Below are 19,835 nucleotides of genomic sequence, written 5' to 3'. Positions count from 1 at the left end.
CCTGGAGGATTTAAAAGACAATGCATCTGAACACTCTGTACAGTTTAATTAAACAATTTTAATGCCAATTTCCAAATTGTCCTATGCCTCATCTCGCTCGAACATTCCTTCCCAGCATGTGGATGTATTACTGTTTCCTTGTTTTCCGTGTCTTTCCCTCGTATCAACTTACGGTCTGCTTTTCATTTTTCGTCTGGGCCGAGGCTGTCGGCCCGTGCAGCAGACTCCCCACCTCCTGCTGCTGGCTGGCTGGACCCCTGCGGGCCCGAGGGAGGCCCCTGTGCATGACCGGGGATTGTCGGGTCACTCCCACCTGACCCCGTGGATGCTGTATCAGGGGCACTGGTGCAGGGGACACGGGCCCCTGGGGCATGCCAGGCGGGTCCTCGGCTGGGGAGACGGAGCAGAAGATGGCAGGAGGTGCGCGGTGACCCCTGGGTGTCTGCACAGCCCCCTCCGCCCACCCCCCTGTCTGTAAACGGGCCATGGGATTTCTGCAGGCCGGAGGCTTTGTCAGGCCATAGACGGTCTTTAAAAAATAATGTCTATTTAAAAAAATCCGTGGCCTTGTCTGTCCTGCAGACAACACAACGAAGATGGAGCGTGACACAAGGGGATGACAGCCTGTCTCATTTACAATGACACGTGGCTCCGGGGGCCACGAGATCCTGCAGAAACCCCGTCCCGCCTTCCCATTACCCCGGCACCCCACCTCACGTTTGGCTCACCACACAGGGGCCGCCAGGCTCTCTCCCGGGTGCCACCGGGCCTTTGCACAGGCTGCTTTCACTGCTGGTCATAACCCCCTGCTCATCTTCTGGCTGCTTTCTCGTGCTCAGTAGGTCTGCGGCTCCCTTTCTCTGCTCTCTGTGGCACTTAGCGCGGTTTGTAAATGTTTTCATGCCGCACCCAGGGATGCACTACTGGCTTCCCGGAATGACGCTCCAGGGCACAGGGACAGGGCCTGTGCTGGTCCCTATCACTGCATCCCGGGTTCTGCCCAGGACCTGGCATGCTGTTGACCTCCCACCGATTTCTGTCCAGCAAATCCCCAAGAGCCTCCAGCTAAAACCAAATCTTCAACTTCACCCCAAATTTTAACCAGTGTGTAGAAGATCAGGGAGGCCAGGGGCTCCGGCCGGGGAACTGGCTCCCTGCAGGGCTGAGCGGCAGGCCCCTGCACTCCTCGGTCAGTTGGCAGAGCCCTAATTGCCGCTTGAGCAGGACCTTAATTACTGGCCGCGGCCCTCCAACACTAAGTAGTAGCATTCAATAGCGTAAATGTTTTCCTTTTCTTGAAAAGTTCACATATACAAGAGGAAGTGCTCCTGAGTGGCGCAGCTGGTGCCCTGGGACCGGCACCCAGGCGGCGGCGGTCACACCTTGGTCCACCCCACAGAGTGGCCGCCCTCCCCAGGCCACAGCTGCCTCCGGGGGCCTCGCCCCTGCCGGCACAGCACCTCCTTCTGCTTCAGGCCACGGTTTGCTGCCCTGCAGGTGCGGGAGCTCAGAGCCTCTCCAGGTGTGGGGGGGAGGGGGGTCCAGGTGGGCCTCACTCCATGCCCACCCCGCAGCTGCTTAGGCTCAACCACGGCTCCTGGACCTGCAGGTGAGGACCGGCTGCCGCCCTTCGCCAGAGCAGGTGGCTCTGTCTGCACTGAGGATGGGCTTGGAGGGAGCCAGGGAGCCGCCCCTCCAGGGCCGCCCGGGGTGTGGGGAAGGTGGCACAGACCAGCCGTCCCGCGGTGCCTGGTGGTCCCGGGGACACTAGGAGCCTCCCCTGGGGCCAAGGCGCGGGCACCCCCCTCTCTGCTGACCCCCGGGGTGCAGATCCCCCCGCGGGCCTGCTGGGGGCGGCCTGGCCCGGCCCGGGCTCAGGTACCGACGGCCCCACGGGCGGAGGGGGCCCCACGCGGACTCCTCCGCTGAGGGGCGCCTGGCACACAGGAACTCGGGGACCCGTTGTGCGCGCCCCGTGCGCCAGCGGAGGCCTTGCGGGAGGGCTCCCCGCCCCGGGGCCTCTTGGGAACCCACCCAGAGGGCCGGGCGCCGCACAAGTTCGCAGAAACGGCCGGATGGCTGTGCGCGCGCGCGCCGGTGCCGGGGGAGCTGCGGATGCAGGCGCACCCCGGATCCCACCCACGGACACGGCAGCGCATCACACGGGCACGGGCACACCCAAAACACGCGCGGGGGGAGGGGCGCGCGCAGCCCGCAGCACCGCCGCCCCCGCCCCCGCGCCCCCGCCCCCTCGGCGACCCCGGCCCCGCGTCCGCCGGGGTTTGGGGCTGGGCGCTCGGCGGCGGGAGGGGGGGCGGGGGAGGGGAGGGCCCGCCTCCGCGGCCCGGGCCGCCCCCGCAGCTGGGGGCGGGAGCACGTTGGCGCCGCTCCCCGCCCCCGCCAGCCGCCCCGCGCGCGCCCCCTGGCGCCCCGCGCACCCGGGAGGGGGAGGGGGCGGGAAGGGGAGGGGGAGGGGGAGGCGGCCCCTCCCCGCCCCCGCCCGGCCCCGCCCCCGCGCGGCCCCGCCCCCGCCCTCCGCCGCTCACTCCGAAGTTTCCTGCGCGGCGCGCGGACACGCTCCGGGTTCTCGCCGGCCCGGCCCCCGCCCCCCGCCCCCCGCCCCGCGCCCCCCCGTCCCCCGCGCCCGGCCTGTGCGCTCCGCGGCCCCCTGCGCGCGGGGCCGCTGCCGTCGCCGCGGGGCCCTCCGGAGCGGGAGCCGAGGCCGGGGCCGGGCCGGGGGCGCGGGCCGGGGCCGGGGCCGGGGCCGGGCGGGGGGCGGGGGCCGGCGCGCTCCAGCCGGGGCCGAGCGCCGAGCGGGGATGCCCGCGGGGACGCCGCCGGCCGCCGGAGCGAGGTAAGACGCGACGGGACCCTCGGCAACTTAGCGGAGCGGTCGCGCTCCGGGGTGCGGGGTCCGGGGTCCGCGCGCCGGCGGCGGGAGGGGCGGCGCAGCCCTCCGCGGGGGGCGGGGGCGGGGGGCGGGGGGCGCGCTCGTGTCTAATAAGAGGAGACAAAGGCGGCTCCTGCGGCGCCGAGCGCGGTCGCCCCGGGCCCGGGCCAGCGCTTGTGCCCCCGCAGGTGCCTCCCGCTGCCACCATGAGCGAGCGCGCGCAGGCGGCCGGCGAGGTCCGAGTGCCCCTGGGCGCCCCGGCCCCGGGCGTGGCCCCGGCGAGCCCCGGGGCGGCGGCGCGGGAGGCGGAGGCGGGGTCGGGGCCCGGCGCGTCCCCCCCCGGGAGCCCGGCGGCCGAGCGCGGCGCGGAGCTGGGCGCCGACGAGGAGCGGCCCGTCCCGTACCCGGCGCTGGCGGCCACCGTCTTCTTCTGCCTCGGGCAGACCACGCGGCCGCGTAGCTGGTGTCTCCGGCTGGTCTGTAACCCATATCCTTCTGGGCCGCCCGGCTGCGGCGACGCGGGGACCCCCCCCCCGTGCCCCCGCGGGAGCGACCCGTGGGAGCGGGCGGGGCGGGGCGCGCGGGCTCCGCTTCCTCCCGCATGGGGTGTCCCCCTGGACCGCCTGAGGATGGAGCGTGGCGGGCTTGGGGGTAGAGGGACCGGCGGGGCCGAGGGCGGACCCCCTGCGCCCGCTCGGGTGGCGGTCAGGATGGGGAGCTGCCCCCGGGCTGCGGGGACCCTGGCTGGACCCTGGCTGGGGAGGGGGAGGCCCGAAGGAAGTGGAGCGAGGGGACCCAAGTTTGCAGCCTGAGCTCTGGGCTGGGGCGGGGGGGGGGGGGGGGGGGGGAGGCCGGGCACATTTGCGGGGAGGGGGACCCCCCTTCCAGGCAGGGAGCGGTGCCCTGACGTTGGCTGTGAACTCGCCGCTCCAGGCTGAACTCGGGGCTGGGGCTGATCTAAGTCATGCGCAGCTGGGGGTGGGGGGCAGGGACGCAGCAGCTGGCTCTGTCTGCGGAGTCCCTGCTCCCGGGGCCCCTCCTGGGCTTTCTGCTCTTGGCTAGAGTGGCACAGACCTGCAGAGAAGGCTCCAGAGGGGTTTGGGTCGGACCAGGGGGTCCCCAGAGGGATGCAGACGGCAGGTGTGGGGGTCCCCCAGCAGGTGGTCTTTGGCGCTGTCTCTGCCCCCTGCATCCCACCCTGCTGGTTCTTGCAGCTGGTGGGAGCCGGTCTTCAGGTGGCCGGGCCCCTGGACAGGTGGGGAGGCGGGGTGGGGGTATGTGGCCACGTCCAGGAGGTTGACCCAAGAGGGGACCTCCTTGTATGCTCTCTTTCTTTGAGTAGAGACAGAGACAAAATGAGCGACGTCTGTGTACTTTATCTACCTTGTGTGTCTGACTGTATAAATATTAAATGTAAAAGAGGAATCTGTACCAAAAAAAGTAATGAAATGCATGGCTTTTTTTTTTTTCTTTCCTTTAAATCCAAACATTGGCTGAGTCCAGGACACTTCCCGGTTGTGAAGAAGGTGGTCGTGGTCGCAGCCCCAGGGCCGGCCCCTCTGTCTTGCAGCCTTGGCAGCCCTTCGGCGGGGGGGCATCCCCGGGGGCCCAGGTATCGGGGCTTGGCCTGCAGGGTGCCTGTAGGTTTGTCCTCTGTCTGGAACTGTGGCCTGGAGACGGCCCGGCCGCCTCATTTTGGCAGGAAGGTGGCATGGCTGGGTGTGGTGCTGGGTGACAGGGTGGTGTTTGAGGGCCCCGGGTCAGGACAGGGCTGGCGGCTGGCTTTGTCTGCGTGTTCGGCATTTTCAAGCGTGTGCAGAGACCAGATAGGGAGAGGGCCGAGTGGGGCCTGGGCTTTGTCTCCTCTGACAGTCCCCGTGTCTGGCTGCTGTGTTCTCTGGAGCCTGACCCAGGGGTGCTGGGTGTTCCAGGCGCTTCAGGCCGGCTGTGTCTCTGAGGACGTCTGACGGGGGTGTTTGCATTACTCGGTGGAGGAGGGGGGCAGGAGTGAAGCCCAGGGGGTTCGGCAGGGCTGTGTGCTGTTCTCCTCGTCTCCATGCTTGCTCGTGACCCAAGGAGGAGGATGCTCCGTGGCCCTGGGCAAGCAGGCTGGGAGTGGAGGGGGGTTGAGGGGCTCAGCTCCCCGGATCAGCTTACTGGTGTTCTGTGGAAATCCTGCATCTGTCAGGCAGGGTGGGCACGTCCCGGTCTCCAGCCTGGCGGAGACGGCTGCTGACCTCCAGCAGATGCCAGGCCGCGCTGTGGGGGTGTGTGTCGGCTCTGGGGAGAACCTAAAATAAGCTGGCGCTCCTGGACAGGTGGGGATTGCCCCCCCCCGGGGAGCCTGGGGGACCTCAGCACAGCCTTCCAGAGCTCTCCACGTTCCTGGGGGTCAGCAGGCTGGCCCAGGGCGGACAGGGGGGTGTCCTGCAGCCCGAGGCTGCCTCTGCATCTCCAGCCCCTGGCGCGCCCTGTCCTGGAGCCTCCAGAGGGCAGAGTCGGGGGCGGGGGGGACGGGATCGTTGGGTCTGCTCTGGGAACCCACACTCCGTGGAGCGGCTCCTCACTCCCCGGAGGCTGGCGGCATCCCAGCTGACGTCTCGGAGCCTCGGAGCCGGGCCCCACGCCGGCGATCGGAATGCAGGAAGGGGCCTTCCCTAAGCCCTGAGCTCTCGGGAGCACCCACGGGACGACCCCAGCTGGGCAGACGCGCGTGGGCCGCCTCGGCTCTGAGGGGGCTCTGAGGCGGGGTGGAGCAGCCGGCAAGGGCAGCCCATGTCCTTATCGATTCCCTCGGCACGTTGAAAACACTACCGTGCTGGAAGTTTAGGGCGAGTGCTGCTTCTCCTACGTGGGTTTATTTATAGAGGAAGGTGGGTGGGATCTGTGTTGTCGCCTTCGTGGCTGGGTTACCTCTTGCCCGGGCTCCCCGGGGGCTCCTGACTCCGCTCTCGCCTGCGTCCTAGCACCTGGGCCAGGCAGGGCCTCTGGGGACACTCAGTGTTGGGAAGGGGGGATGCCCGGAGAGACGGCCCGCAGCCCAGCGAGGAACCAGGAGGTGCCCCCCCCCCCCGGGGCTCAGGGGTGGCGTGCACCTGCAGGAGGTGCCCCCGGGGGCTGGGTACCCAGCGCGCCTCAGTGCAGCCCCCCCCCCAGGGAAGCCGAAGGACGCACCAAGGTCACGCAGCTCCCGGAGGGCAGAGCTCAGTGAGCCCGGTGTGACACTCAGGTCCCGTGTCCAGCAGGAGCGCGAGGCTGGACCTGTCCAGCCTCTTAAGAGCGTCTGGTACACGTCGATGCCTCAGGCTGTCCGGCTGCCGCCGGTACGCGGGGCTCATGGTGGTGCGGGGGTCCTTGTGGGGACGCTGGGGGCATCCACAGTGAAGGGGCCAGCCCTCCCTCCGCCCTGCGGCCCGCTCTGGCCCCACAGACCGATGCAAACAGGCCGGCAACGAACTGTCCTTGCCTTCCTGACCTCGGGGCTGCGACCCCCTGAGCGCTTTGCCCCACGCACTGGGCTCCTGTGTGTACTCCGGGGACGTGGGCCCGGGGTGCCCCCCTTCCCAGCCCCTCCTCGTCCCGGCACCTCGTTCCTGGACCCGGGCCCCTGTCCTCCCGGTGCCAACATGTCTGTTACGCTGGACTGGGAGCCCCCGGCCGGCCCCTCGGGGGAGGTCCTCGAGGGGTTCTTGGCCGGGCCTTCGGTGGGCGACAGCTGGAGCGGTGTGGCTGGGGCAGGGTCTTGGCTGTGGGTTGGTCAGGTGTGCACGCACCTTGCGCTCAGCACCCTGCACTCAGCACCATGCGCTCAGCACCCTGCAGGCAGGGTCCCCCATCTTCCTGCGTTCTCCGAGCGAAGGCAGAGTGGCCCGGGGTGCACGTGTGTCGAGTCCGCTGCTGTTCCCTGTGGTGCTGAGGCCCAGTGGGGTCGCTGAGCCCTGACCGAGGCCTGGCCGGGGATGGCCCGTTGCTGCTCCCTGGGGCTTGCGCCATGGGGGGCGGGGAGCAGAGGTTCAGGCACCTGGTGTGGGGGCGGGGGCTTCACGGGGATGGGCTGTGCCCCCGGACCTGCAGAGGGCATTGCGGGCGGCAGGTCTCAGGCTGGGGGAGGCCTTTCCTTAGTGTGGGTGCTGCTGGGGGTGTGCTGGGTGCTTCTGGACGGGCCTCACCTCCCCTCGGTCCCTGAGCGGGAGCTGGGCTGTGAGGCGTCCAACAACCCAGCTGGGTTCTGGGGCAGCTAAGGAGGGCTTCCTGGAGGAAGCGAGGTTGAGCCGGGCTGTGTGCACAGCAGGAACTGCGGCCCGGAGGGCGTTTATGGGTCTCGCCAGGGCTTCCGCGGCCCATGCAGACGGGGAGGCTGTGACCACAGGATCCTGCTCTGATCAAAGGTCCAAGTCGGTGCCCACGTGGCCCTGGCATCAAGCAGGCCGTGGAAGGACAGTGAGTGTGCGGTGAGCTCTGAGGGCTGGGGGGACCTGGCCTGGACCTCGCTTTCCCCACAGGGGCCGGGCCTTCGAGGCTGCCCCTGCCCTACACCCCCCCCCACCCCCTGGCATCTCCAGCCCCGAGTTGGGCAAACAGTTGGTATAGGTCGAGCTGACAGATTAGCTGGCAGAGGCCAGGGAGCCTGACTCCAGCCCCGGGGGCCGTGCTGAGCCCCAGCGCAGCCCCCATCCCTGCATCTGCAGCCCAGCAGGACCAGGGGACGCAGGGGGGCGGTCAGAGCCAGGTGGGGCTCCTGGGCACACCAGCCGCGAGGCGCCTCCACTTAGCAGACCTGTCCTGGCCGGAGCTCCGTGCCGCCCCCCACACTGGGCCCGCAGTGCCTCGCCCTGCAGGCTGCCCCAGGACTCGCCGAGCTCCGCCACAGGCCCAGCCTGTCCAGCCATTGGCCATTGGCCATCCTGGGCGGCTGGCCTGAGCCTGGTGGAGGCGCCGGGCTGGGTGCCCCAGATGGAGACTGTTGGGGCCTGGAGGCCAGGGAGGTTCCAGCAGCTGAATGGACGCAGACACCGGTGGTGGTAGGAGGATGTAGAGCAGGGGGTCCTCCGCAGGGGCATGGCACAAGGAAAGGTCCTGAGGCAGGTGGGATGTATCCATGAGGCTGGAGGGGTCAGGGGTTTGCTGCGAGGTGAAGGTGAGCTGAGGCAGCCAGCACGGTGGGCGGGGTGGTGGGGTCAGGGTCACTCCTGGGAGGGTCGGTGTGGACACCAGGCTTGGGGGATAAGGGAGGAGCGATAGGGAGAGGCGAGCAGCTGGTGGGCGCCGCAGGGCAGAGGCCGGGACACAGAGGGTGCTGGTGCCTCCTCGGATGCCCGCGAGGCCCGAGCCGAGGGCAGGGCTACAGCCGGGCCTTCAGGGGCAGCTCTGAGCTCTGTGGGCGTCACATCCGGACCACCCACATCCGTCCTGACCCAGGGCAGCCTTGGGCGCCCTCCCTAGCACGGCCTGTGCCGCGGCAGGCTACACGGCCACCTCCCGGAGCAGAGGGCTGGCGGGGCTCCCCGTGGGGTCAGGAGGTGGAGGGCCGGGGGGGACGTCCTGGAGCTGCACGCTCGGCAGCCCCACTCAGCCCGCGCCGGAGCCCGCACCGGACGCTCGGGGACCGGGCCTCGACCCCAGGCAGCCAGGGTCAGGCCCGAGATGTCCTCTGTGCTCGCGGCCCACCCGTCCACCCAGAGGCCCAGTCGGGAACGCTCCTGCTTTCCCTCCCCGTGAGCGGGCGCGTAAATCAGGGGCGCGGAGGACCCGGCGATCCCTCCTTGGTCGTTAATTGCCTGGGAACGACCCGAGTCACGGGTTGGATTGCTGGCAAGGGGCCGTGGAGTCAGGCGTCGGCCCCACGGCGACGTGGGCTTGGCCTCGCAGATGGCACGGGTGCAGGCGGGGACGGCATGGCCCTTGCGAGTTGGCGGCGGGTCCGTGGGTGACAGATGGGGGCCGTGCCATCTTCGCCGAGTGAGTAGCAGCTCCCTGTTCTGCTCAAGGGGCCCCACGGAGCGGACGCACGCCTTGCGGGGGAGGCCGGGCTGCGCATACCCAGGACCCGCCGGGCCCTCGCCCCTGTGCTGAGGGGGGAGCATCAGAGCCAGGAGCTGTCACCCGCGGTTGATGGGCACGGGACGGGGACGCCGCCCTCTCCCTGCTGGATGCAGCAGGGAGCCCTGTGATGTGGGCGGCTCCTGCCGCGGGGGGATCTCGGGGGTTCCAGGAGCAGCCTCTCGTTCTGGGTGACACACGTGAGGACTGTGTCCAGGGGCGCCCCGCTGCCCATCCCCGACTGCAGCCTGAGCCTCTGCGGTGGACCAGGCTTGTCGGGGTGAGGTAGGCAAAGAGACGACCTCAGCAGCCCCCTCCCAGGGCCCTGAAGTCTGGGGACTGCCCAGGGTGACACCCGTGGCCCCCGGCCACCCCCAGCCCCGGTCCTGTGGTCCCACCTGCCGTCTTGCTCGCATGGGAGGCCCCTGCTCAGGCGGAGGGGGGTTGGTGGCCGCGGGAGTGCAGGGCGGGAGACGGGCAGGAGCTCCTGGGTGGCGCAGCCCCTGTCTAGGTGCGGCCGAGTGGAGAGGGCCTGGCCAGCGGCGGGCCTCCTTGCTCACAGTCACGGTCACTGCCTGGGTTCTCCTGCCCCCCCCCACTCCCCGTCCAGGGAGGTTAGCACTCTAGATGGTGTGGACGCCGCCATGGACGTCAGTGTGGACGTCGGTGTGGAGGGCGCTCCGTGGTCTCCAGCCGCGCCGTCTGTTCCAGCCCTTTGCTGGCCCGCGTCAGCACCCCCTCGCCCCACGAAGGCCCTGCAGTTTCCGGGGTTCCTTGTGTGCTGCTGGCGCCTGCCTCGCCTGCATCGGGTCCCTCACGTGGCCCCGATTGTCCTTTCTGGTCGCTGCTGGGATGGGGTTTCCGGGGGCCCTGGGTCGGGATGAGGGTGCAGTCCAGTGCACGGCTGGCCGGCGAGAGGCTTTGGAAGCCACTGGCCTTGTTGTCTGTCCCAACCCGGCTCTGGGAGCACCCAGGACGCGTGTGGGGTGCATGGTCCCGGACCCGTTAGCCAGGGGCGGGGGAGCTGCAGAGAGCAGAGCTTTGGGGAAGGACGGGATGTGTATCTCTGAAATCCGAGGCAGTGGGGGCCCTTCTATTCCAGACCCCATCACGGGGTCAGAGGCTGAGGTGCTGGGGTCACCACCACCCAGGAGCTGATGGCCGTGGTGGATGAGGACATGTCCTGGGGGCGTTTCCTGATGGGGGGGCTTCCTCTGCTCCCCCAGACACAGACCGTGCTCCCCGATGGCCTGTGTGCAAGCCCCCGAGGTTCTCGGGCGGGTGTTACCAGTATGAGGCCTGAGGCCGTGGCCCGACTGCCCGCCCGGCGCCCCAGGGGCAACCTTTGAACCCCTCCTGCCTCCCGGGCAGCCCGGCTGGTCCGCAGCCAGCTGTGCCCCAGCTGTGCGACCTTCGGGTACCTTCTTGGACTTGGTCGTGGCGACGGCAGGTAGGTGAGGTGGCTGCGTGGCGACTCCACGTTCCTCAGGCTCCAGGCGCCACGTGCGTGCTCTGGGCTGTGCCCTTAGTCCTGGGGAGGGGTCCTCAGGGACCCCGGGAGCCCACAGAGGGGCGAGGAGCCACAGAGGCGCAAAGGCGGCGGTGCTGGGCTCCACCCCTGGGCATCCCTGGGCGGCCTGGGTTGGGAGCAGCGCGGCACCCCCCGGTCCGCGTCTACTGGGACCCTCAGAATGCGGATCTTCCTGGAAGTCGGGTTTTTGTGGATGTAATCACGTCAAGACAGGGTCGGCCTGGAGCGGGGGGCCCTTGGGGCAGTGGCCGCGTCCTCAGGAGGGAGGAAAGACGGGCCCAGGGCATGTGTCGAGCCCCGTGACGGTGGTGGTGGGTGGCGGGGTGACGTGGCCCCTGCCCCGGGCTGCCCGGCCTCTCCTGCAGCCTCCAGCACCTGGAGGCACGAGGGAAGCGCTGTGCCGACCCCTTGGCGTGGACATTGGCCTCCAGCCTGACCTCCCCTGGGCCGTGGGGTCCGTGTCAGGGCCCCTGCCCCAGCTCGCACACCCCGGGCGCTGCTGTCCGCCCCCCACGGGGAGGGAGATGAGGCGCTGGGCGCCGTCACGGGAGGGAGCCCTTTATAGGCTGAATCACGCTCAGCTGCACTGTGTCAGGCTCTCCGGCGAGGAGCCCCCGGGGCAGAGGGAGACCAACCGTGACATTAGCCGTGCTGGGCCGTTCAGGGTGGATGGAGGGTGTGGCCCTGAAGCCACAGGCAGCGGGGCCGCCCGAGGCCCCCGGGAGGTGCATGGGGGCTCCACGCGGCAGACAGAGCCGCAGGTGAGCCCACCACGAGCTGCGGCCAGTGCACGGCCTCCTGCATGGGCAGAGGGCAGGGCTGACGGGGCTGGAGGCCCAGCTGGGGACCCCCCATCGTGTCAGCAGAGCCTGGGAGGCCTGGCTCGTTCTTCGGCCCAGGGGGGGTCCCCGAGGATCGCCCTCTGACCCCAGCCCTCTGTTCTTGGGGTGTCCCTGTGGGGTTTGGCCATGAGGTGCGGCCCCAGACGGTCCCCTGGGGCCAGGCTGCGCTCCCAGGTGGCAGGGGTGGCCGTGGGCAGGGGGCAGGTCCGGCGCCGTCTCGGTGAGCTGCTGGAAGGGGCCCCTGGCATTTGTGGCACCCGGAGCGTCCGCTGAGCCGCTGGCCTGTGCCCACTGCTGCTCCAAGGCCCAGCCCCCCAGAGATGGCGCCCCAGCCTGGAAGCACAGAGGGCGTCCCTGGCCAGGTGGGGGCCACGCGGCTTGCGGTGCCCGCTGCGTCCCTTTGTCTTTGCACCGGTCGCCGGCTGGCCACAGTCTGATGAGTCAGCCTGCATTAGTGCCTCGTGGACGTGGGCTGGGTCTGGCCCGTGGGTGCTGTGCCCTCAGGCACGGCGGGTCCCCTCCCGAGGTCCTGGGGGAGTGGGAGTGCCCTGAAGCCGTGTCCCATGGATACGGGGTTCAGGTGTCTGGGACATGGAGGACGCCTCCCTGGGGCACACGGCCTGGCCGTCAGGAGGTGGACAGGGGAGCTGTGGGGACACGAGAAGGTGCCGGCAGGTGGGGTGTGGGGTGTGGGGAGCACCAAGGGGGGCAGGACACAGGGGGCTCAGAGGCTCACGCACCCCAAACCACAGAGCACCGGGCTGTCCTGGTCTCCGGACTGGTCTGGAGCTTTTTAAAATTTTTTTAGTCTATCACAAAACGTGGGTCACTTGCTTGGAGGGGGACACAGACTGGGGCACCCGTGGGCAGAGGCAGGGACCCGGGAAGGGGGCAGGTCCTTCCTGCACCTGTGTGGTGCAGGCCCAGTGGGGCGGCGGGGGGGTCAGGATGGCCCAGGCTGACCCCAAGCACCCCCGGGCGGGGCCCCCCACCCTGCACCCCGCAGCCCTAGTGTCCAGATTCCAGCGATTTGCCGGCCTCCCACCTTGCGGCGTCCATCTGTCGCCCTCAGGGGCTGGACAGGCCGCCGGCTGCCGGCCTCTTGGTGACTGTGCAGCCCTGGGTCTGTGGCTCCTGCCGGGGTAACGTGGGCGGGTGGGGGGCCCAGTGCCCTCTGACGGCGAGCCCCGCACTCGCGGTGTGGCCGTTTCCCGACGGGTGGCACGAGTGTCCCGTGTGCAGGTTCAGTCCCAGCAGCCACCACGTAGCCGCAGGGATGTCCTGTGGGTTCACGGTTCCCCAGGCAGCGCCGGGACTGGGCCGATGCAGTGGGGGCTGCGCCGTCGAGGGAGGCTGTGGCCGGGCTTGGGGTCCCGGTGCTGCCAGTGGCAGGTTGGCACGCCCTGCAGGTTGGGGGTGCGTCTGACCATGGGGAGCCCCGCCTTGGCGTCCACCCTGGGGGGCACTCAGCACCCAAGGTCTGCGTCCCGATGGGAAGCCGCAGCTCAGGGCAGGTCGCCACGTGGCCTCTGGGTGAGCGCAGCCGCTGCTTTCACAGACACGTGCAGGGGTCACCTGTACCTCGCCGGCTCACGCAGAAAGCACGCTTTTCTCATCCCCCCACCAGAGAGACCCGACCCTTCCCTGGCGACCCCAGGTCTGCTGTCTGACCCCGGCTCTGCCTCTGCTGGGCGTTTCATGAAAACGGCGTCGCTCACCGTGTGGCTCCTGTCTCCGGCCCGTGCCCCGGGCAGGTCCATGCGGTGGCCTGTGACCGGGCATCACTCCTGTCGTGTGGCGGGGCCGCGGCGTGTCCATGCGAGCATCCGTGCGCGCTCGGGCTGTGTGTCCCTTTGGGGTGCTGGAGCGGGGCCGCTGTGCAGCCGTTGGCAAGTTTTGTTTGAACCCATTTTTGGGGCCCTTGGGCGCATACCAGGTCATAGGAGAGCCACGCGGACAGAGGACTGGCTAGGGTGCTTTCCGAGGCGCTATCTGCTTGTTAACCCCCAGCCCCAGCAGGTTGGGGTCCCCCAGGGGCTCTGCGGGGGCCTTGGGGGTGGTCGCACAGGAGGCCGCCTGTGAGCCTTGGGCACCACGCCCCGCCTGACGCTTCCTGCCGACAGGTCAGGGTGTCCCCTCGGGGGTGGTCCTGGCAGCCCCCCGGGGGAGAGCGGGGCCCTTGGGTCCGGACCTCCCTTGGGGGGACCCTCTGGCGGGGCTGGGCCACGGGAAGCACGCGGCCCGCCAGGTGTGGTGTCCTGGCGCCAGATGGGCACGCAGGTGGGGCGAGGCGCGTGCTGGGCCGGCAGCAGGTGGGAGGCACGGCCGGGTGTGTGCGTGCGTGTCCATCCGTCCAGCATCCATCCCTTCCTCGGCCCTCTGGAGAATTTCAACACCCACGCTTGGAACGAGGGGAAAAAAAAATTATTAATGAGCTTGGAGCGGTTGCCATGGGAACCTGTTGCTAATGAATCTCTGGGGTTCCTTTTACCTTTGTGGAGCGGAGCTGCTCTCCCAAAGACGACATGTTTCCCACTAATCAGGTTGCCGTGGCAACGCCTGTCACTAATCCCCAGCCACGCTCCTGGCTTCCTGGCCTGGCCCCACTTACATAAAGCAGTTTCGTGAGCGCAGGGCCGCTCCTGGGTCCGAGACCCCTTGGCCCCGACACCTGTCTCCATGACCACCCGGCCTTCCCCCCGCCCCAGGGCCACACGCATGGTCCCTCCACCACGGGAAGCAGAGGCACCCAGAGCCCGTGGTGTGTGGTGTTTGCTGGAAAGAGGAACTGCAGAGTCCTTTGCTGGGCCCACCACGCGTCCTGCGCGTGGATGGCTGGCATACAGTGGGCACTTAGTAAATGCTGAGCCAGGGCAGCAGTGCAGCCGGTGGGGCTGTGGGAGCTAACCTCTGCCCCGTGTGTGCCTTAGGCCTGGCGGTGGAGAACGTTCTAGAAGGGCTGCGGATACCTGCACCTCCAAGGCAAGGGTGGACTCGCCCGTCCTGATGGGCAGGAGGCCGGGTGGACGCCCACAGGGACCGTCCAGGATCACGCTCGCCCCCAGGAGCCCAGAGGGCAGCCTGCTGTGATGCCAGTGCGACGCCGGGGGCTCCGTGCAGCGGGCGGTGGTGCTGGGGTCATCGAGCCCCTCGGGTCCCGCCCTCATGTGTGTGCACGGGTGGACCCTGCTCTTGGGAGCTGGTCGTCCCCACCCCCCACCCCCCTAGCTCGGGGCCCACTGGGAGGCTGCAGGTGCCACCCCAAGGGACCCCGGTCAGTGTGGGACACCCTGCGGCGGCCTGGGCGGGTGCTGGGGGGAGGCAGGCTGTGCTGCTTGGCAGATGTGACGGTGCGATAGGCTTCCTGGAGGACGCGGTCACACACGGCTCTGTAGGGGTGGCGGTTCCGGTCACGGGGGTACCCAGCGTGTGTTCTGGGCCCCTCAGGTCCTGCCCCGGGGGCTGCCGGGGGCTCCATGTCCTAACGCCCTTAGTGGGGCCCCCGTCTCCTGCGACAGTGGGCTCGGGCTGCTGGGACAAAGGAGCCTGGCCCGGGCGCTCAAACTGCAGGGGTGGGGTCCCCTGCACGTACGTCTGGGAGCCCGGCATGGATCTGTGCGCATGTCTGCATCTGCCCGGGGGTCCCAGCCGGATCCTGCTTTCGGAGTTGGGGCTCTCCGGCCTTCCCCCTGGAGTCCTGGGCAGGGTTCCCGGCCCCCGGGCTCCGTCTGTGGGTCCAGCTTCTGCTGCTTCTTTTGCACTGCCCCCAGGTCCCCGGGAACACCCTCTCCAAAATACCCTGGCTGATGAGCACCTGAGCCCCAGGCCCAAAGCTGGCCCCTGGGGCAGCTGCTGTCACGGCTTCTGGCAGTGGACGCAGGGCCTCCGTGGGCCTCGTCTGGGGCTTCCTTCTATGGACTGCGTTCCTCGTGGGGTCCTGCTGACCTGGGGCGGGGGCGGAGGCGGCCCTGCAGCTGCTCCTGCCCAGCGGGCAGCACGGGGAGGTGAGCCTGGGCTGGGGTCTCAGGTCCCGGAGAGGCCCCCCACCCCGCTTCTGGGGATGCTGCTGCCCGGGGCCTGAGGCTAGTGGCCCAGGGCAGCAGGGAGGATGTGGGGAAGATTCTAGATGATTCTAGATGGCAGGGTGAGCTGATGTCGGGGGAGTGAGGACCAGAGAGGGAAGGTGGGCGGCTGGGCGGTGGTCCCCAGGGCCGAGGTCTCCGCTCCCCACGTCGCTGTCGTTGTGTCTGGGTGTCCAGGGCCGGGCCGACCAGGAGCCCCAGCCGGATGAGGGGGTCTGGGAACGGCTCCGGGCGGGAGGTGGGCAGGTGCAGGCAGGGCGGCCCTGCAGCTTTGCGGCACCCCAGCCCTGCCTGTGGTGCGTCTCACCCCTGGGCTGACATTGTGGGCTGAGGGGCAGTGTGAGCGGGAGACTGGTCCTGGGGCCACCCTGGACTCGCCACACGGGGCCCCTCCTGGCCATCTGCTCCTGCCCACGTGCTGTAGTTGCCGGGCCCGACGGTTTCGTGCCTGGGGTCTTGGGGACCCGCATCAAGCCAGGACTGGGGCCCCCTGTGTGCACACAGCCACAGGCCCCAGAGGCACCTGCACCGATTTCTTGGCACCGACTGGGCTCCTTCGGGGGGTGGGGGCTGCAGCTCGGTCACCGGGGCATCCGTCAGTGGTGGAGGGGGCTGCAGCGGCGGCTCCCCTGCTGCCGGGTGGGCGTCCAAGCAGATACTGGGCGAGTGGCCATGGGGACGGGCTGACTCCCGGGGCTCTGTGGCCCTCCCAGCCCAAGCCGCCACCCTGGTGCCCGCTCCGAGTCAGCCCGGGTCCCTCCCATGGTCGCCGCGCCGAGGCTTGTGTGTGCTGCTGGTCGTGCCTGCGATTTATGGGAGTGGGGGGCGGCCCAAGGGGGACAGAGGCCCCAGGGCCCCATGCCTGGCTTGTCCCTGCATGGGGTGCTGGGGAGGAGACGGAGCAGACACCCCAGAAAGCAGTTCCTCCTGCCTGCCCCGTGTAGACTCGGAGGCTGGTGATGTGGGGGGGCTCTGAGAGGGACCCGCCTCCATCCCCCGCTCCTCACAGGCCGCCCCTCCCACCTGTCCTTGGGCCCCGAGCCCTCTCACGACCACCCTGTGAAGGTGGCGGCCCCTGGATGTCCCCACGGCCCTCGCCTGCCCCCCAGCCCCCCGCTGACCCCCGGCGCTGGGCCAGGCTGCCGTCTGCCTGGAATCCACCGCGGCAGAGTGCCCTGTCCCGGGCATGACTCCTGCAGGTCCTCCTGGGATCCGGGCGGGCGGCAAGCCGGGGTCAGGTCCCCCTGGAGCTCTGGCAGGAGGGGGCTCCCGCAGCCTGCCCCCCACGGGCCTAGGGGGTGCCTGAGGCTGGGACTCGGGCGGGGGGCTGGGGCAGGCAGGGGGATGCTTATTTTCAGGCCCTGATGGCCGCGGGGCTCCCCACGCCGGCTGCGTGGTCCCCGGACCCCTCCAGGGGCAGCCCAGCCTTGGGGCCTCGTGCCGCCCCCCCCGCTCGTCTGGGAGGTCTGGGGGGGTGGCGGGACCCCGGGTGGGCAGGTCGTGCCGCGGCCAGGCCCCGTCCCCACTGCTCCAGAGACCTTGCGAAATCTCGCCGGGGAGTTTGGGGCCGTGGCAGCAGCAGGCGTGTTTGCTGTACGTTTGAAATACGGGCTGGCGGCTGGTGGGAACAGGGGATGTTTTAATTCCTAATTTAGACTGTTTATCTGCAGGGCTCTGGAGGCCAGGCGGGAAGAGACGGTGCCCCCCCGCCACGCCTCCGAGGGCGCCTACTGCCTCCAGCATGCTCCGGGTGGGCACGGGGAGGGGGCCCTGGCCTCCGGATCCTCCTGCGTCCCCCACGCGTGTCTGTGTGGTCAGCGAGCACCGCCTGCCCCCGAGAGGGCTGGGCCCCGAGGCCCGTGGACTCCGGAGTGCAGTGGCCTCCGGTCGGCTCAGGAGTTTAATGTAAAAATGACGTCAGGGGTGGGGCGGGAGTGGGGACCGGGTCGTTAACCACCTAACCGCACGGCTGCGTCATGCTCCCGCGTCACCACGGCCACCCTAGGATCCGCGTCGTCTCCGACTTTGGGAAGGACGCGCTTCTCCTGGCACCTGGCAATCTCGGCTGGCTTCCTGGTTGCCACGCCAACTGGGTCTGCACCGCTCTGGTGTCCCCTCCCTGTACGCGCTCCGAAGGGGTGCTCGGTGGGGGCCCCCGCAGCGGGGCCAGGTGGACACCCTGCCATCCTGTGTGGGCTGCCCCTCGTGTTCCTGCCGTAAGTCACAGCCACGGGCAGCGCAGCGTGGAGTCCTTCCGGGCAGGGAAGCCGCAGCTGGGGATGGGGAGGCTGGCCCCCAGGCTGTGTCCCCAAGGCCAGCTCCGCCCCCCACCCCCCTCAGCCACTCGGGCTGCCCTGTCTGGTCCCTCCCAGGGCCTGTGTCACTGGAGCCATCCACCCACACCCCTGCACGCACCCCTGCACACACCGTGCTCCCACAGTGCTCTCGGGGTGCCCGGCGGCCCCTTCCTCATGGATGCCTCCTGGGCAGCCCTGCTCCTCGGGGTTGGAGGCCCTGCAGGTCAGGGGTCACCAGGATGGGGAGTTGGTGATGCGCCGTCCCTGGGAAGGCCCCACTGTGTGTGGGGCCACCTTCCCAGATGCCCTGCCCTCGGCCCACCCGCAGGCCACCGTCCCCAGGTCCAGCCTGCTGGAGCTTCTACCCCACGTGGAGCCTCGTACTCCCGAACATCTGCTTTGTGGAAGCTTCCAGAAACATGCAAGGGGGTTGGGAGGTCGGAGCCGCTTTGGAAATGTGCGTTCTGTGTCCGAGCGCGAACAGTCCTCGGGTTTGCTCGGGGTCCGGCCGGCACCCGCCCTCCGCACCCGCTCCCACCCACAGGGCCTGGCCCACCTCCCCGGGCAGCACGCTGCGCACGTGGCGGAGGGAACCCGGGGACGTGGGCACAGCAGGCGACCACATGCCCGCGCTCCTCAGAGCTCGGGGATTCCCTAATTACAGGATTTATTATGAAAGCGCCAGCTTCCTCCGTGCCGGCTTCCTACAGCCGCGGAGACAAACTGCCGGCAGCCAGCGCCGGGGGAGGGGGCTGCGGGCGCCTGCCCGGAGAGGGGTTGCTTTGGGGCCCGCCGTGGGAAGGGGGCCGCATTCCCACCCGAGGCACCCCAGCCAGGGGCTCGTGGGGTGGGAGCCCGTGTGGGACCCTCAGGCCCAGCCCTGGGTGCCTGCTCAGGCCCTGGGCAGACGCAGGAGGTGAGTCTGGGCGGGAGGATGGCGGAGAGCAGACCCATGCTGGGTCGGGGGCGTGCACGCGTGTTCACCGTGTGGCCGGATGGGCCCGGAGGCGCCCGTGTCCTGTGGACGTGGGTGGTGTGGTGGGGGTGGTGCAGAGGTGGGCGCCGTTGGGGGGGTGTCCCCTGGGTGGTCGGAGATGTCCTTCCACACACGGGAGCTGCTGGCCTGGGATGACCGGTGGGGTCTGCACGGGGACGGGCCCCAGGAGGTCATCTCACCGCTCACCTTCTTAGGATTTAAAGCCGACGGATCTAGGCATCCTCGGGCGGCGAGCAATGAGGGTGGTCAGTAGCCTGTCAGCCCGTCATGCCTTCCCGTGGCGTTTCTTCCGCTGACCTCGGGGCTGGGGGCAGGGACGGGGCCGAGGGCTCTGGAAGGGGAGACACCCAGCTGTGTGAGGCCCCTGCCTCGAGCATGGATGGCCCGCTGCCCTGGAGAGGACAGAGCCGCCCTGTTGTTGGTGGAGGGAAGAATGGCTGAGATGATGCACACAGGCCTCTCCTTTCCTGCCGGTTTCCAGGGACCGCGCTCCGACATAATGGATCGAGTTATTAGGGGATCAGCGCAGGCTCCGGTGGCTGGAGGGGAGCCAGGTGGGCCCAGCACACACTGTGGGGCGGCGAGGCTCCTGGGGCCCGGGCAGCAGGGCTCAGGCGCATCTTTGGGGAGGCCCTACTGTGCGCACGGCCCGCCTGGCGGGGGACTCAGGTCGCGGGGGACTCAGGTCCCGGGGGTCTGGACCTGCGAGCACCGCCTCGCCGCAGGTCATCCTGCAGTGGGACGGACAGGCCAGGCCTGCGTGTCGGGGAAGCGTGCACAGCCCGCTGTCCGTCCCTCTGGGCGGCAGGACCCCCTCGCTGCTCCCAGAGCTTCTTCGCCCCCCGGAGCGTGGTGGGGATGGGGCGTCAGGGCCACCCCAGCCTGGGGGGTGCGATGGCGCTTAGGGCTGCATTTGTGTGCTCGGGGCTCCCCTGACGAACGCCACGGTTGCGTGGCCCAGACAACGTGTGCCGGTTCCTCCCCTTGTATCTCGACGACGTCTTTAAGATGCTTCCTTTCCAGATGCGACCTTGTTCTGAGGCCCCAGGGGTTAGGGCTTCTACACGGCAACTTGGGGAGATGCGGCGCGGCCCCTGGCAGGGGGTCTGCCCTGGGAGGGATGGGAGGGGTGGCCCATCGCTGGTGGCCATGACCCT

At 69.4% G+C, this 19,835-nt stretch overlaps 1 protein-coding gene across 8 annotated transcripts in view; it reads left to right on the top strand.

Annotated features, from left to right (window-relative positions):
• Window positions 1–3,082: 3,082 nt before the first annotated feature.
• The window catches only part of CACNA1H (calcium voltage-gated channel subunit alpha1 H), a 49,433-nt gene continuing 32,680 nt past the window's right edge, over window positions 3,083–19,835 (top strand). For 7 of the 8 annotated variants that reach the window (XM_049111566.1, XM_049111562.1, XM_049111565.1 and 4 more), the window contains exon 1: window positions 3,083–3,379. In XM_049111566.1, coding sequence (XP_048967523.1) covers window positions 3,097–3,379 — 283 coding nt within the window. In that variant the 5' untranslated portion in view covers window positions 3,083–3,096. The remainder of the gene's footprint in view (window positions 3,380–19,835) is intronic. The other variant, XM_049111563.1, reaches the window with a different exon arrangement.

The sequence above is a fragment of the Canis lupus genome, chromosome 6 (assembly GCF_003254725.2).
Source record: "Canis lupus dingo isolate Sandy chromosome 6, ASM325472v2, whole genome shotgun sequence".
Lineage (NCBI taxonomy): Eukaryota > Metazoa > Chordata > Mammalia > Carnivora > Canidae > Canis > Canis lupus.
Note: the sequence above shows the minus strand (reverse complement) of the source record. Positions and strands in the feature narration are given on the sequence as shown.